Genomic DNA, 18735 nt, shown 5'->3' with positions numbered 1-18735 from the left:
GCCTTTCCCATGCACAGACAAAACCATTGAATACAAATATGTAGTGTTTCTTTGAATAAGTTTGCGTCACTTATACTGATTTTTATTTTTTATCGTCAAAATACTTTCTGTTTTACCCAACTAAAATGTGAACTTTTGACTTTTATTGATACGTTATCCAAAAATATTATTGTATGAATCCATTGCTGCTTGCATGAATATTTGGCTTATTACTGACCAGCTCTGGTTGCATTATTGGAAATGTGCTTACGAGGTAGCCACTGTCATTTTCTTATCAACAGTGGTACTCAGTCTATGCCCCATTAGTTGAGAATGGACAGTCCCACTCGATTTGGAAAAAGAATGCGAACCCTTTTGGTGGACCCGAGTAAGGGAGTGTTCAGAAATACTTTGTTGGGGGCTGCAACATTTGGGTGTTTTTTTATGTTCAATTTTTTAACCCCCCCCTCTTCGTGAACCAAAATTGTTTGACCCCCTCTTAATGAGCCTAAACCTTTTTGACCCCCTCATATTAGGTACAAAACTATTGAAATGAAAGTTAAACACCAATTAATCATATTATTGTCATCGATTACAATAGATATTTGAAAAGATAAAAGGTCAAACTCATTAACAATGACTGGATATTGCAAATAACAATTTATTGTTCTGTACGGGTTGTCATGGATCGGTTGGTACATAATGTAATTACACTGCTTTAATACCAAGAGTGAACTTACTTCCAGACATGTATTTAATATTTGAAAGGCACTTTCATTTAACATTGTAGTTCAGAGTTTGGGTGTATATGGGGTTGTGATTCATCACCTACTGTAATATTTAGCATTTACAATTCAACTCAAGAAATCTTACGTGTAACAAGACTAATAGATGATCATTATTATGTCGACATTATTATTGTGCTCTTCTTCATCGTTTTCTGCAAAGCGTTGTTCATGATTTAGAGTAAGTATTTCGAGACATTATTTCGCTCAATATTTGTGAGTAATTTCAGTGCCATCTATGTCAATCTAGATGTGTTACTTCATATAGTATACCTTGATTTCTCAACAGAAACTTCAACCAAATCTCCCCACTCCTGGAAAACAATGGATACGAATGCGTTGACATCTGACCAAAGATTGTTGATTGCAATAGCAGTTATAGGTAAGATATTAATTGAACAGATTTGAATTCTATTATTTTTACTATGCTCACTCAATGTTTTTTGAAAGTGAGCCGGTACGAAGCTTTGGTGCAATCAAGTCCGGATGCAACCAGACATATCATCTATCTTGTTAAAACCATTTTTATGGTAGAGAGGTTTGTAGGCTGAACACTAGAAAGTGATGACAATAAGAAAAAAACCGATGCATTTTGTAATGATGTATTATCTAACATTTTCTAAGCGCGTTAACGTTTATATATGTTTATATATCAATATATTTCAATGTGGCTACGTAAACAACCTAAAATGAAGAGTCACATGCAAACTTTGAAGTATTGGATCGATATGTACTTTGCTTCTTTACCCTGCACACACAAAATTAATCAATTGAGAATACTCAATATGAATAGCTCAAGAAACGACTGAATAAGGGTTTTAGGGAAAAAACGGCAACATCAAACAGCCAGAATGATGAAGAAGCACATGGACAAAATGAACTGCATATCGAGGGCTTAGAGCAGGCCTTCTCAACTGGCGGCGCGCTCACCACTTGTGGCGCTTGGAGTAAGTCGAAGTGGCGCATGAAGTGGCGCACGGTAAATTCACTATTTTTTCACATAAATTTTAACAAAAAAGGGTGAAAATACCACATCTGAGCCTTTAGAAAGCCCTTAAATCTCAGAGCTTCAGGGGGCGCTGCCCCCGGGACCCCGCGGCCGGGGTTTTTACGCTGGACCCGTCTGTCGGGCTATACCATAAGGCGGACCCCCTGGATCCCACCCGCTATGTGTTCGATCGCGCACGCGCTCCCTCAATCCTCCCTTAACATGTTGGCACTTCATGATCACTAAAATTTCCCAGTTGGCACTTCAAATAAACTAGTTGAGAAGGCCTGGCTTAGAGCAAGAACTAGCTATGGCTACAATTACATGTTACTCATTTCGGCAACAAATGGATGGTTAATTCTGCCCTCCATTGTGGACATAGCTAGTTCTTGCTCTAAGCCCTCGATATAATCATTTCTTTCTTTGTAACTTCTAGTCCAAATCGATATAATATGTAGGAAACTAATTGTGCGACATACTTCTTTTTATATTTTGTGACTTCAGTTTGTATTTTTGCAGTTATAACAAAATAGAGGCACTCGGTCATTTTTATTGGACGCATGAATCAGATCACACACTACTATAAGCACCGTTCCTAATCGGTAGCACAAACTCATCTAAGATGGGAAAACAATAGGTGATCTGATTCTGCTGTTGTTTAATTCTATGACTTGAATTACTGTTCAACAGAAAGCATAAAACATGTGACCTTTAAATAGCTACACTTACATTACAAGCTTAGTTAACCATCATTGTGGTATCGTAGTTTTACGTTTTCAATTAACATTATATCAACAGGATGTTTAGGCATTACTTATGCTTGCATTTTGGTATGTACACGGTGGATTTTTAACAAGCGTTTAGACAGGTTTCTGAAAACACATGAATATTACAGATGTCTGCGACGATTTCAGTTACTGAGACTACTACCTTATAAAAGTAAGATGTTTAAATATAGGGGAAATATTACGCAATACTTTCTCTATGAGAAACCTCAACATAAACTTCATTTGAAATTAAATTTAAAAACCAGTGAAGGTACAACTTAGACTTGGCTTATTGACGTTCGTGTAAAATTTTGCTTTCTCGATTAAAATTTTGCTTTCTTACCTGGCAAACCCTTTCACTTTTTATTTTTCTCTATTATCCTCTCAGGCTCGCTGGGTTCCCCATGGGCACTTCTGGTCGAATTAGCGGCCTCTAAAAACTCTTTTCATTGTTCACAAAGATATATATCATGTACATTGTATGTATATCCAATCAGTGAATCAGAAAGGAATTAAGATTATTGCAAAGAGATCTAAAAGCTCTATTTTGATTGGTTATTTTGTTTATTTTGTATTAGTAACATTTAAATTAAATTTTATCAATTTTGTTGTACCTACATTTTATGCTCATTTGATTTTAAACTGTGGTCCATTGTATTTTAATGATATGCATGCAATTTACACAAGTGCAATTTATACGGATTTTCTTGATATTATAAGTGCTATGAAATTTTTAGATTAAGGCAATTTTATTTTTCAATATTTGTATATTTTTCATAACATGGTATTTCTATTTTAAAGGAGTATTTCGTGATCCTAGCATCATCTTTTTATGACATTTTTCAGTAGATATCCACGAAAAAAGCTTATTCCCAAAATTTCAGTTGATTCCGATTTTGCGTTTGCGAGTTACGCATGATTATGTGCATTACACTGCTCCATAGACAATGTGTTGTAATTTCGTTCTGGTGCACCAGAACGAAATTCAAATGTCACGATATCTTTGCTAAACGAATTAATCTGCAAGAAATATTTTGTACATAAACATTATGTAACCAGAGGTTTCCAGTGATATAAAAATCTCAACTTTTTTGAGAAAAGTGGGGGATGATGCTGTGGATCACGAAATGCCCTTTTAATATGTAAAGAGGGCCCCCAGTGGAAAGCAGTGCTTTGTTCATTGATCTGGGCTAATCTCTATAAAGATGCCGTTAATAAAAAAAATATAAAAAAATAAAAAGGTTACTCAGCAGTTGGTTATTATGTAATTATAAACTGGTTACGTAATATAAATTTAGACTGTACCCCCCGGGATAATATAGGGGTTAAAAACAAATTAAATTTGATTTAGGATGATTCATAATAGAACATTTACGAGAGATTATTATTAAATTACTATTGATATTTTGCTCAAAGGACCATCGATCACAATATCGGACACAAAAGTAGTTCATGTGTCAAATGGCGTGGTGTCAGTGACACCAGAAATTGAGAATTTTCCAGATTCGAAGGAAGTGGAAGTGTTGTGGAATGATATCCGAAGACAAGGTATTCATCAGAGACATGATTTGCCGTCACCGCCGTCAACATATATGCTGTCTATAAGCAATACGCAAAAATCAAACGAAGTTGAAGCAGCTGCCTTAGATGTATATGGTAACAAAGCCCGGTGTATTATCACCATTCCCAAAGGTAAGGTATTACCAATGAGGTAGAATCAAAGAGTAGGGGGGGCTACCGACTCCGACATGTTTGTGTGTTGATCAAGGAGATCACTTATACCTCCGGATTATTTCGCTATGCGCCTGGCAAACTTCGATTTTAAGTGGGTGTTTGTATGCGTTCTGCGTGTAAAGCGTGCAATGCCTGTAGCGTGTCAAAAAAGTACAAAGCGCTGCATGCGCAAACCTTTGAAATTCTCAGGCTACAATGCGCAAATTATCGTACGATTTTGAGCTCTTGCCGATAAATGCCGGAGGTACATAAGTAACCTTTATGAGCGACAAACCAAGATGACGGATTTGTCATACCGGCATATGGTGCAAGTTTGAGTCGGTAAATTTTAAGTATATTATCTTTGGGCGTTAAACATGATTTGTCATATAAAATGCCTCACTACTTGTTCCTGTATAATAGGGTGTGGCGAAAAATAGTTTGTTTTTTCTCGGATCAACTTGAAACTCTCGGAGAATTTTACTAGGGTACATACTACTATTGTGCCGAGATATCAGTAAGATCGGAGCATGTTTCGCCCAGGCTGTAGATTTTCACAAAATCCCTACTTATTTGCTATTTCTTACTGTTAACTCTATATAGAGAAATCAGTAGGAACAACCTGGGAAAAGTAGTGCATTCACCTAGTAAACACGAAAACGTTTTAAAAACGTTTTAAATAAGATATATTTTGGCTTTTGGTTCAGGTAAAAACGTTTTAATAACATTTAAATGTCGGATTGTATGAAGGTCATGAAAACGTTTTAAAACGTTTTGTATGAAAACACACTACAACAAAATGTTATTGTAAACTATTTTTGCAAAAATTTTTGCCAAATATTTTAACACTTAAATAGCATTATGTTAAAATATTTGCACCCAGCAAACACAATGTTCTTAAAATGAGTTTTTGTTCAAAACGTTTTAATAACATTTAAATATCGGGTTATATAAAGATCACGAAAACGTTTTTAAAACGTTATTGCAAATATTTTGGGGAAACATTTTTCGCAAAATATTTTTCAACCCCAAAATAACATTCTGATTAGAATGTTTTGTATCAAGTTTTCAAAAATATTTTTGGAATGTTATTAAAACGTTTTTAAACCCTTTATATAACCCGACCTTTAAACGTTTTCTGTAAATTAAAACATTTTGTGTTTGCTGGGCAGTAGAATATCAAAAAATGTTTTTAATGTTATGAAAACGTTTTATACTCTTAATATACCCTTTATATAACCCGACATTTAAACTTTTTCTGACAACCTTTTATAACCTTTTGCGAATGATGTCGAAAACGTTTTGTGTTTGCTGGGCAGATGATATCATAGCCAATATTAAACACTTTTGGTAGTTTGTTTGAACCCTCTAGAACATCACCAAATATCAAGCAATCTGCAATTGATTCCCATTATTTTTTGCTAAAGGCATGTATGCAGTTCAATATTGATGATATTTGAGTTGCTAAATTAAGGGTAGGGTTGCATTATGGAGCATTTCCCCAGTTATCCTCAGTCAAATTTCACAATATATGTTTTGTTGCATAGATATGAAATGCAAATGCACAACTAATACGTGATATAGTTTTTAGAGCATGTCTGACTTGGCCAGAGGTTAAAGGGTCATGTGACGTCTGATTTGCAGTAATTTTCAAGTCTGTGTGAACTTTTTACCTCTGGTCAAAACATGGCTAGCCATATATCATTTATTTTGGTAATGCTGCAGTTTATATGCTACAAACCACAATTGAGAAATTTGACTGAGTAGAACTGGGTGCTCCATAATGCTACCCCTAACCCTTAATATAGCAACTCAGTCAAATATCATCAATATTTAACTTACATACATGTCTATAGCAAAAATAATTGTAACCAATTGGAGACTTCTAGCTTTTTGGCGATGTTCTATAGGGTCCAAACAAACTAATCAAAGTGTTTAATATTGGCTATGATGTCTTCTGAATGCCTACTTTTCCCAGGTTGTTCCTACTGATTTCTCTATAGAGTTGTACAGTAAGATATAGCAAATAGGTAGCAATTTTGTGAAAATCTGCTGCCTGGGTGAAACATGATTTGATCTTAATGATATTTCAGCACATCATTAGCAGTGTACGTGTACCCCAGTAAAATTCTCCGAGAGTTCCAAGTCGATCCGAGAAAAAAAAGTGTTTTTTTACCACACCCTAATGTATAACCACAAGAATGTTAGGCACATTTTTGCACGCTTTGGTTAAAATCGTAAGTGCTATTTCAAACATCGTCAAACATTGTCAAATGGGAAAAATGTTTACTTTCAGACATTTTCTGCACTCTTATCGCCGATATTAAGAAAACGCTGTTTTTTAAGAGACTTTAAACCAATAAACGGTATAGTGCGCCAATCTGTTTCTTTCAGTTTCAAACAGTTGATTAAGGATTTTTCAAACGGCAAAATAAGAGTGTACGATACTCAATAGTTACATTTTGACTTTTGCCGCTTGATATATCTAGTAAAATAATTTATAAATTTTTCTACTGTATTTTTGATTTTCAGCCCCAGAAATCGAAAACGTGGTAATTACACGTACTTCAGTCAGCACAGCGATAGTGCGAATGCCCAAATGTGACGGCCAATTCCATAAGAAGTCGTCCCAGATTCTTGTCTCATGTGAAGATGAAACCAAGCATTTAGGCACGTTTATTGTAAAGAATGTTGAAGAAGACCATGAGCTGACGAACCTTACAAGAACGACAAGTCAAATTAAAGTACAGGCAACTGATGAGTTTGGTAATATGGCTGAAACAACACTTGATCAAAAGAAGAATCCGATACCAACCATATCTTGTAAAAAGATAAGTCGAACACCAACTTCTATCATTGTAGCGGGTGTGGAGATGGAAAATATACCTAACCAAGAAAACGCAATTGTGTCGATGTCTATGCATACAAAAATTCACAATTCGAATGACGAGTCTATTGACCTCTGTCAAGATTTGCAAACGGGAATTTTATCAGTGGCCTCAACGTACGATGGTAAACACTACAAAGCGGAGCACCCTTTTGAAATAAGGGCAGGTAGGGAAAATGTACACAAACAGACACCCATACCTACCCCCCCCCCCCATACTCCGGTAATTACCGTCGTGGAATCTGTCCTTGACTGTTCAAACGGGTCCCTTGCAAGAAAAATATAATGTAAGGGTCTAAAGAGTCGGTGAATTTACAGTGCCCTCCCCCCAAACTGAATTGTGATATTTGGGTAAAAAATGACAAAGAACAAAAGTTTTTAGAAGCTAGAACATAGAGCAATACAAAAATATCAGGACAAGTGTATTGTGTCTATATTCTATACTATTATTTTTATCGTATTCCATTTCAAGGTCCAATTATAGAGCCAATCGCAAATCATACCCGAACATCTATCAGCACAGCAACGGTTCGGCAAGTAGAATGCAAGAATTTTCCTGATATTAGTAAAGTGCGTGTCGCCTACTACGATGTAGATGAATGTCTTGGGGAATTCTATGCCACAGCAGACCAACATAATCTGACGAATCTGAAAGTAACAACGAGGATAATAACAGTCCGAGCAACCGAGCAATCGAGAAATATCATGGCCGAAACAGTTTTTACCATCGACCCAATTGTTCTCTCAGCACAAAAGAGGACAGATAGCGGTAAGAACAGAATGTTGACGTCATTTTACATTTGAGTACAAATTCTTTGCCTACCTTTGATGGACCCGAACATCTGATGACGCAGCCAGTGTGAAAAAACAACACTACCGCTTTCATAACATCCCAAAATAATGTTACCTATGCCCTTAGTAATGCCCTGTAGGGAACCACGAAAACACATCAGCTACTTGGTACTTTACAATATGACATTAATGAAAAGAAACATGTAATTTTCCGGAATCTTAATGTTTTCAAATTTAATGTCAAAATATGCATCAGTTCTTATACAATCAGTCTCTTACACAAAACGCCCTTGCTTGCGCAGTGAGTTAGTGTGACTGACTTCATTTGTGGAAATGAATGACTTAATCCTTGATATATTTAGGATCAGGTAAGGTTTATCGAATGGGGTTTATATTTTTCAAACCAAATTGGTCTAGCCGACCAGAATAATGTTCCGCATAATGATGCTGACCTTTTTCTTTTTTTCTTTTTTTGTTTCAGAACAAAGCTACAAGATAACGTTAAAAACTAGTAACATTATTGATGCTAGTAAAGATGCAAATATGTTCATACAACTTACCGGAAAGGATGGTTCGTCAGATGAGTTGAAATTAGGGACTTCAAACAGAGAGAACAATGTCGTCACCTATGACATCCTGCCTCTTGGGGATCTGACTACTCTTAGAATTTGGCATGATGATAATTTAGGTACGATTAAAATCGGACGTTTTCAGGGTTTTTTATGGGCCGGGCAACTCAAGTACATGCATGCACACATTAACCTAAAAAGGCATAACCACTACAAGTACACTAAAAAGTAAGTATACAGATTACAGGGTGAAAAAGCAGCATCTTGATAAATTTATAGAATATGCATCTCAAAAACAATCACATAAGTAGGTCTGGCACCCGGGGGCACTCACCTTTATGGCATTAATAATTAATTTTAATACATTTTTTTAATAAAATTATCACCCACCGGTTTTAGCAAAACATTTTAATGTTACCGCTATTATCAATAAAACATTTTGGCACATTATCAAATAGCGATTCGTCACGTTACGCATGGATTCTTTTGAATTAGACAGCCAGAGGGCAGTATATCAATTGAGTGGCTCAATATAAAAACTGCCTATTTCACAATTGGGTTATTTTGAGAAAACTTAACTCTTGTGTGCGAATTTTCAATAAAATATACAACTTCACTAAGTTACATTCATGCTGTTTCATGTTTCTAACAATGACCTTTGGTGACCTTTATATATTTCAGCAGCGCCCTCTTTTTTCTCCCAAAGTATGGGATAGGCCGTTTTATATTGAGCCACTCAATTATTTAACGGTGAAATGAATCTATTTAGCGTGATAAGTGAGCTAAGGAAGGCGACATACTAATGCCGCGTCGTCTGTTCCCGTTTCTAAATTCCAACGAATTCATGCGTATTTGCTATTCGGCATTCCGCCAATCTTATAACGATATAAATTTTTACTATTGTTTGCTGTTTTAGTATAAATCATTGCTTTGTTCATGTATATTTTCATGCATGTAGGAGAAACAGGGTGTTATCTCGAACATGTTGAAGTAGTCAATGAGACCACAGGAAAGCCGTCCGTGTTCACATGTAATCGTTGGCTGGCTATGTGCAAGGATGACGGAAAAATTGAGAGAACGTTTTCAAAAGACGGAACGGAGCAAATATGTAAGGAATAGTTGATTTATGGTGCTTGTATTCACTAACTCTGCTATTGTTGAGCATTTAACATAACATTATTTTTTGGTCCACATTCATATACTTTGTATTATAAATTGTATTAGGTTCATCTGTTGTAACTGTTTGATGGGAATTCATACTATCAACTCCATTTTTGGTAACATACTTTGTTGCAGTTATTGTCAGACTGGCAACCTAGTTTTTCTTTCCTGAACTTCAGCAACTTTAGGAAAGAAGAAGACATTAGGTTGTCAGTCTGATGAAGTGCTGCGTAGCAGCAGGGACCGTGGTAGCAGCAGCTGCCCGAAACTGTAACAAAGTACCGTGTGTCACCAAAAATGAATTTGATAGTATGAATTCCCATCAAACTTAATACACTATATGTTGCTGCTCTTGTAATTTGTACACGAGGTAATAGGGGTTATCCATGTTCTATAAGCTGCATATCCTATCAACGACTGCTACACCTTGTTTAGGACTTTCAAAAGAAATACATGCTTGTGCAACCATGACTGTTTCAAAACAGCCCGCCAAAGTCATGCAGGTAACTCCGAGGTCGTGCATTGAATTTGTTTGAATGAGGAATACTACGGGAACCAGCGCCTTTTGTTAGAAGTCACACATGAGTGAAGTGGATAACCTCTATATTCACCTGTAGGGGTAACTTGGCAGATTGCAACCAATTTTGAACTGACCATAAACTTTCAGTGATTCGGCAGCTGTCATTATATTAAGTACCCGGATTAAGCATCATTTTGTTATGAAACGTTCTATAAATTATGCATTCTAGGAAAAAAATTAATAATGAATGTTTGTGAGCAAGGCTGATTTCAACGAAACTGGTCTCAAATTCCCCGTCATGTAAAAACAAGTCAAATAAGGAATAGTCGTACACCCCCAGCAAACACAAAACGTTTTCGACATCATTCGAAAAAGGTTATAAAAGGTTGTCAGAAAACGTGTAAATGTCGGGTTATATAAAGGGTAAATTAAGAGTATAAAACGTTTTCATAACCTTAAAAAACATTTTTTGATAATCTACTGCTCAGCAAACAAAACTGTTTTACAGAAAACGTTTAAATGTCGGGTTATATAAATGGTATAAAACGTTTTAATAACATTCCAAAAACATTCTTGAAAACTTGATACAAAACATTCTAAACAGAATGTTATTTTGGGGTTGAAAAAATATTTTGCGAAAAATGTTTGCCCAAAATATTTTCAATAACGTTTTAAAAACGTTTTCATGACCTTTATATGTGACTGGACAGTACGAATCAGCCGTAAAGTCGGCCCCGGTCAATTTTGTTTTATTTCGTGTTTAAAAAAATATATATCATAAGCTTTAAAATAGTATCATTTGACTTCAAACGATATTTAGAAGCGGGGTTATGGTTTGTTGAACTCTGCTCCCTCAACAAAATGGTACCTTCATTCGGTTCTACATGTGTCTAATTTTCCACATTGCTGGTAATAAAGTCATAATTGGCGGTCATTTCAAATCATCCCCAAGTCAACGAGTTTCAGGAATGTCCTCTCATTGTTATTGTTGGTTATACACATACCTAGAAAAATTACGATGCAATTGTAACCCACCACTTGAACATGATTTAGCCAAAGCAAACAAAGACTAGAGTTATTTAATGATTCTATATGTAGAAGATTATTATCCTCTTCAGCAATAGGATCATTGATTGGTTTAACGCTATCAAATGAGAAACATGTCGCGCCTTATTGAGACACCTATGAATACGACCTTCACACACAATTTGCACTGTATCTCAGAATACAATTTGCCGAGTTTACGGCTCATTCGTAGTGTCCACTCACATATAACCCGACATTTAAATGTTATCAAAAGGTTTTGAAAAAACCATTTAAAGAACATTTCTGTGTTTGCTGGGTTCAAATAATATTTCAACATAATGTTATTTAAGTATTGACACAATATTTAGCAAAAATAGTTTTCAATAACATTTTTTGAAAACATTTCAAAATATTGTTGTAGTGTGTTTTCATACAAAACGTTTTAAAACGTTATCATGACTTTCATATAACCCGACATTTTAATGTTATTAAAACGTTTTTACCTAAACCAAAAGCCAAAATATAACTTATTTAAAACGTTTTTAAAACGTTTTTGTGTTTGCTGGCCATGTAGGATGTTTCTTTACCTCAAAGAAAACATTAAAGAATAGATAAGAATAGATAATACATGTAGATGCTGTAATGGGGATTGACCTTTATTGTCCAATTTTGTCAATAACGAAGCACTTTAGACAGCTTAAACAATTGAATACCTGAGTGGAAGAAGGGCCCAACTACGATTTTTTACAAAAATGAGTTTGACCCAACATTTTCTTGCTAACAGACTGTTCTTTCTTGTGTGTGAAAGACGAGTCAAAATCCACTCTCCAAATAGTCTTCCATGTACGCTTAATCATGGTTTTTATGGAGTTGGGCCCTTCTTCCACAAATATTGGAATACTAGGTACCAAATACCTGTATTTGGCGGTTCTCGGCTGTCGCGATTACCTGATTGATGGTGACTGTACTCACCAAGTTTTATGCCCATAGGACAGTTTTTACTAATTTGACCTCAGATGACCCCTTGTGACCTCGAAATGACCTTCCAAAATTTGGCTCTAAATGTTGACTGTACCCACCACGTTTCATGCCCATGTGACAGTTTTTAGTAATTTGAACTTGGATGACCCCAAAATGACCTTCCAAAAATTTGACTATAAAAGTTGACTGTACCCACCAAGTTTCATGCCCATACGATAGTTTTTACTAATTTGACCTCAGATGACCCCTGGATGACCTCGGGTGATCTTGGCCCACTAACTGAAACAAACTTGTTCTGTCTGAGGTCCAGGTGCTACCATCCACCAAGTTTGAGGAACGTGCGAACCCTAGTCTCCGAGAAAATAGGCGGAAAACAGTTTTTACTAATTTGACCTCAGATGACCCATGGGTGACCTTGACCCACTAATCAATACAAACTTGTTCTGTCCTAGGTCAAGATGCATCCACCCACCAAGTTTCATGCCCATATGACAGTTTTACTAATTTGACCCCTAGATGACCTCTGGTGACCTTGACCCACTAACCAATACAAACTTGTTCTGTCCTGGGTCAAGACGCACCCGCCCGTCAAGTTTGAGGAACGTGCGACCCCCAGTCTCCGAGAAAAACAGTTTTTACTAATTTGACCCCTGGATGACCTTGGGTGACCTTGACCCACTAACCAATATAAACTCGTTCTTCCTCATACCAAGCTGCACCCACCCACCAAGTTTGAGGAACATGCGATCCCTAGCCTCTGAGAAAATAGGCGGACAGACAGAGTCACAGACAGACAGAGTCACAGACGGACTACCAGTATTATTATATAGATAGATAAGAGAAATTTTGTTCACCCATGAAATCTGCTTTTCACTACAATAAACTTTCTTGCTATGCTTCTACTTGTGCAATTAATGGATAATTATCAATTTCTGTGACACATCTGCTCACGGAACTGGCACTTGCTGTATAGTAGTGGAAGACGGGCCCAACTCCAGCTCGTATTAAGACCTGTACCGTTGCCATGGAAACATCATATGTAATTTCGAATGTATGTAGTATTGTATGTTCATGTATTATAGAGGTATACACCCTGCCCAATTTTGTGCCTATTTTTGCATTTTTCTCAAAATTATAGTGCATTGGTGACAAGTAAGATATGTATATTATAGGGCAAGGACTACAACTACTGCACTGGAAAATTTATTTCAGCACAGACAACAGCTGTGGAGTTACAGTCAAAAATGAGGGAAAACCAATATTTGATCAATAAATCAATAACTACTTACCTTGAGTTGCTGAAATTTCAATGCAGTAGTTGTAGTCCTTGGCCCTATAATATACATATCTTACTTGTCACCAATGAGCTATAATTTTTGAGAAAATTGCAAAAATAGGCACAAAATTGGCCAGGGGTGTAGTACCCCCTTAAAGGTCCCCTGAAGATGAAAACATTCTGTCTATAAAACCTTTCCAAATATTAAGTTGTTTCTTAATATCTCAAAAACAGGTTTTGATGGAGTTGGGCCCTTCTTCCACTCATGTATTCAATTCCTTCTTTGACTTTGTGGTTTTATATGACGAGCAAATTGAGACCATTTACGTTGAAATCAGTTTTTTTGTTTTTATTTTTGGCCCATGTGTGGCCAAAAAAAACACATTTCTCATTCCTAGTGATTTTGTCATTTGAAACAAATTCTGATTAAAAACGTCAAAGAAAACCTCATTCATGACAAAACTCATTGCAACGAATCATAACTGAGGGATCAGAGACTGAAATATTAAGGTAAAAACAAACATGCAATTAAATCAATCATAACATTCATATCGAGAGCGTTTACATTTATGGGATGTTGAAAAGTGCAACTTTTCTAAAAGCATCATTTTTGGACAATGTGATTATTTTTGACGAAACATTGTTTTTACAAATGGGACAACTTTGGGAGGGTAGCAACACGATTCGTCTATTCACAGCTTTTTGAATTTTTCAAATCAACCAAAATGTATGTCAAGTTATGCAAAGAAATGTTTTGTAATGTGGGGGGGGGGGGTTAACCCTGTATATGTTTATATTTTGAAATATTTATCATTTAAAATATGTTTTAAAAAACCTGCCAAAGCTACACAATATTACGGTACTTCGGCTATACTTTAATTTATTTTCAAAGTGCAAAATTTGGATGGTCAAAAAATGTCAAAAGACATAATGCTGAAAAAACTGAAGTTATTCAACTTTGCTGGTGAACTTTATTGCTGGTATCAACATTCCCGTTCAAATGAACTCTGTTAGAAAATCCTGAGTTGACAATTATCATCTCATTATAAACATTAACATCACTACCAAGTGTAGAAAATTTGAATCCATCACTCCTAAATTCATTGCGCTCCTCTAGCTCTGATTTGCTTCAGCCATAACCGGTTCATCTCCTCAGTTTCTTGAAATCTGAATCCAAAGTGTGTCATTCGCAGACAGATCTTTCTCTCGCTTTGGACCAAAGGAATAGAACAAACTTTCCATCCATATAAGGCATGCTCAGACTGTTGGCATTTTCAAGTAACTGCTAAAATACAATATGATCCAACAAGCCTATCAGATTTGATTGCGTTGTTGCGCTACATAAATTTGTATTGCTGCTGCTCTTGTTGTCGTTGTTGTTTTTGTTGTTGTTGATGGTCTCCTTTTCCTTCCATTTTAATATCAAGTGCACGCCATTCATATTCTATAATAGATTCCACCTACAAAATAACAGTGAAAACAAGTGAGACAAGCGGAAAAAACGGGGGAATAACACTAGTGGATAAACAACATAAACCTGCTGTGCATATCCAAATGTTTGGTGAGAGGGGATCTTCAGACGAGCTGCTACTCCAAGGCTCGCTTACGCATAAGTCAGAATGGAGGAACTTCATGGAGAAATCCGCGGATATTTTCTCCATTGCAACGCAAAGTTTAGGAACCTTGAGTAAAATACGGATCTGGCTTGATGACTCAGGTAGGTTATAAAATGTCATAGAATTTTCCAAATGAATCAATTATTTATAAATTATATAACAATTATATGTTTTAAATTCATTTAAAAACCAATATAGTTAAATTGCTGTCTGGATGGCACTTGGAATACGTAAGAATAGTCGATGAGACAACAAGGAAGAGTTACAAGTTCCTCTGTAATCAATGGTTGGTAATGGACGAGAACAACCAGGAAATAAGGAGAGACATTGAACTATTCCCTAAACTGCCCAGTACTAGTGGTAGAGGTACCAAAGCAGGTGTGCATTGATTTCAGTGTTCTTCTTGTTGTTCTTGTTGTTGTTGTTGGTGGTGGTGGTGGTGGTGGTGGTGGTTGTGGTGGTGGTGGTGGTGGTGGTGGTTCCCGGTGGTGGTTGTGGTGGTGGTGGTGGTATATAGGAAATATGCAATTGTCACGGTTATATTTTCTTTTGTTTCATAGAAGTAACCTACGAGATAACGGTGAAAACAGGTGACAAATTCACAGGCGGAACAAATGCGAACATTTTCCTGAAAATATTTGGTGAAACGTCTTCGCGTGAGTTGGTACTGAGAGATTCTGCAACCTATGGAAGTGGGACGCTTAAGTTTGAGCAGAAGCATGTCGACATTTTTGACTTCACAATGTCCAGTCTAGGCAACCTGACTAAACTATGTATTTGGCACGACTCAGGTAGGTTGCAACCAATGTTATAATTGATCACCTTATGTTGAATGTGGAAGAATATACTTTCCATGGTGTCAACATAGCCAAAGTCTATCCCAGATTCAGACTGTCTATCGGAGATAGTCAGAAAGTGCTCAACTGCAAGTCTATCTCTGATACAACTTTTCGGAAATCCCCTTCTTTACTAGATCATCCCCAATCAAGGCTATTGGGCGATTTGGTTTTTGCACCCTGTTGTACTTGTCTGCCTGAATTCAAACTATCAAAGAGTCGGAGCAGTAAGGCCCAAAAATTTTCCCTAAAAAAGTTTCATTTTTGTAAATAAAAAATGGCGTAGGTAGGTTGGAATGTTTTTAGTTATTAATTTGGAGGGGTAAACCACTGGGTGGTGGTGGTGGTGATAGAATATAATTTTTTCACTTGCAGCGATAAGGCTGATGATAATTTGATGTACCTTGTCTTTTAATTTTATCAGCGGGAATCTTTTCCCAATGGCGATTGGAGTACGTAGAAGTTGTTGATGAAGCTGTTGGAAAGAGTTTCATGTTCCCTTGCAATCGATGGATTACTGGTAATAATCAAGTATCAACTGAATTGCCATGTATTGACATGCTGAAACTATGAATATGCGGAGGAGCGTACTTGCTGTTTCATGACAGACATTGCTGCACCTTGGTTATATTAGTTAATTCACACTCAGAACGCTACTGACCATCCTCTATTGTTATGAATAGTCGTGCTAAAAGTCGGTCGATACACTTGAAATGAACACATTTCGCCGTAGAAGTGATGATGATATAACAGGATTTTATTTCACAATTTTTATCTCATTTAAAAAAATGATTACAAATTGCCATTGGCAAAACATAATGGACCATAACTGGTGAGTTTTTAAGGAGGTAACCCACCTGAAAACCTGCAGATTTATTGATTATTAAATAAGAAAGATAAAAACCCGCATATCGCATTACATAGCTGTGACGGTAGTCGTGACATAATCACGGCTGTGTTCTTCATCGTACAGGATCTTCTTTCTTTGCACGGCCATGACATTAGTCACGGCTGTGACTTTAATTTTACAGGATATTCTTCTTACACAGCTGTGACGGTAGTCACGCTGTGTCTTTTATCATACAGGACCTTCTTTGCACAGCCGTTGTCGACGGCTGTGCCTTATAATGTTCAGGATATTCTTCTCAGCCGTGACGTTAGTCACGGTCACTCCTGGTTTTTTTTTTTTTTTCTTTATACAGGTTCTTTCTTTCGTTCTTTGTTTCTTCTTCTTCTTCTTCTTCTCCTTCATCTTCTTCTGTCGACCTTTACATTTGCTCTCACATGCTTTCACCGATTTTGGTCACAACTATCATTGACCATGCCCCTACATGTCACATGAAACTCGTGGGGTCAAAGGTCACGCAGTGGCCGGGGTCAAAAACGTGATATCGACTAAAAATACGTCTTCCCCACAAATTACGTAGGATAGTGACGCCACTGGCACACATACATTGTTTTTACTCAGTGTTTATGGGGTGTACACAGATTTGGGGTCACTTCCGGTATAAAATGAAATACCTTTAAAATGTTCTTCTTTCACAATTATGTAGGACAGTGACGCCACTTGTACAATGCATTATAACCCAGTGTCTATGAGGTGTACACAGATTTGGGATCAAATGTCATTAAGGGTTCACTTCCGGTATAAAACGAAATGCCTTTAAAATGCTTCTTCCACAAATTACGTAGGACAGTGCATGCATTGTTATAAATTAGTGTCTGTGGGGTGTAAACAGATTTAGGGTCAACGGGTCATTAAGGGGTCACTTCTAGTATAAAAAGAAATACCTTTAAAACGCTTCTCCTTCCTGCCTGTAAATCATACACAGATCAAAGGTCATTAAGGGGTCATTTCCGATGTAAAACCAAATACCTTCAAAAAATTTTATTAGCTAAGTAAAAGATAGGAGAGTGATGGTATGTTCAATTATAAATTGTGTTTATCCAGTGCAGGCCTTCTCAACTGGCGGCGAGCGCGCCACTTTTGGCGCTTGGAGTCAGTTGAAGTGGCGCACGAAATTTTTTCACATAAATCTTCACATAAATCATAAATACCCAATCTGGGCCTTTAAAAAACCTTAAAATCCATGATCTTCCGGGGCGCTGCCCCCTGGACCCCCGATAAAGCATCATTGCACCTTAACCGCTATGCATACGCGCTACCTCGCAGAGTCCCTCCTTGACATGTTGGCACTTCATGATCACTCAAATTTTCCAGTTGGCACTTGAAATAAACTAGTTGAGAAGGCCTGATCCAGTGTATATGTGGTATTTTTCATTGGGGGTTAAAGATCATTAAGGGGTCACTTCCGGTATAAAACTAAATACGAAATGTTTTTGCTGGCTCATAACATTTTTGACGGTATTTCTAGGTAAACACTAGGTAATAGAAATGCTTGTGTGCAAGTGGCGTCACTGTCCTAGGTAATTTGTGGGAAAGATGCATTTTGAAGGTATTTGGTTTTATGTCGGAAGTGACCCCTTAATGACCTTTAACCCCAAATAAAAAATACCACATACATTTGTTAATAGCAATTTATGTGTGAACATACTGTTACTTTGCCATGTTTTTAGCTACTAAAATTTTTGAAGGTATTTGGTTTTCCACCGGAAGTGACCCCTTCATGACCTTCGACCCCAAATCTGTGAATGATTTATAAACACTGCGTTATAGTAATGCATGTGTGCAAGTGGCGTCACTGTCCTACGTAATTTGTGCGAGAAGATACATTTTGAATTGAATAATTTGACCCCTATGACCCCTACGTAACATTTGACCCTATGAGTTTCATGTGACATGTATGGTCATAGTAAGTGATGGTTGTGACCAAATTAG

The 18735-nt window shown here is 36.7% G+C and overlaps 1 protein-coding gene across 1 annotated transcript; it reads left to right on the top strand.

Moving 5' to 3' along the window:
- Positions 1-1058: 1058 nt before the first annotated feature.
- LOC140165456 (uncharacterized) lies at positions 1059-16798 on the top strand. The gene is made up of 11 exons (XM_072188747.1): positions 1059-1146; positions 2551-2691; positions 3936-4211; positions 6765-7286; positions 7592-7888; positions 8393-8599; positions 9439-9588; positions 14898-15161; positions 15259-15438; positions 15621-15851; positions 16321-16798. The coding sequence occupies exons 1-11, from the start codon at positions 1089-1091 to the stop codon at positions 16467-16469; spliced, it is 2475 nt and encodes an 824-aa protein (XP_072044848.1). The 5' UTR covers positions 1059-1088; the 3' UTR covers positions 16470-16798.
- Positions 16799-18735: the final 1937 nt, after the last annotated feature.

The sequence above is a fragment of the Amphiura filiformis genome, chromosome 12 (genome assembly GCF_039555335.1).
Source record: "Amphiura filiformis chromosome 12, Afil_fr2py, whole genome shotgun sequence".
Classification (NCBI taxonomy): domain Eukaryota; kingdom Metazoa; phylum Echinodermata; class Ophiuroidea; order Amphilepidida; family Amphiuridae; genus Amphiura; species Amphiura filiformis.
Note: the sequence above shows the minus strand (reverse complement) of the source record. Positions and strands in the feature narration are given on the sequence as shown.

Bases quoted from the DNA above. Each gene is read 5' to 3' on its own strand.
- LOC140165456 (XM_072188747.1), top strand. From the start codon at position 1,089: ATGGATACGAATGCGTTGACATCTGACCAAAGATTGTTGATTGCAATA. The intron at 7,287-7,591 runs GTAGGGAAAATG...TTCCATTTCAAG, and splicing joins CCCTTTTGAAATAAGGGCAG to GTCCAATTATAGAGCCAATC. The intron at 8,600-9,438 runs GTACGATTAAAA...TCATGCATGTAG, and splicing joins TTGGCATGATGATAATTTAG to GAGAAACAGGGTGTTATCTC.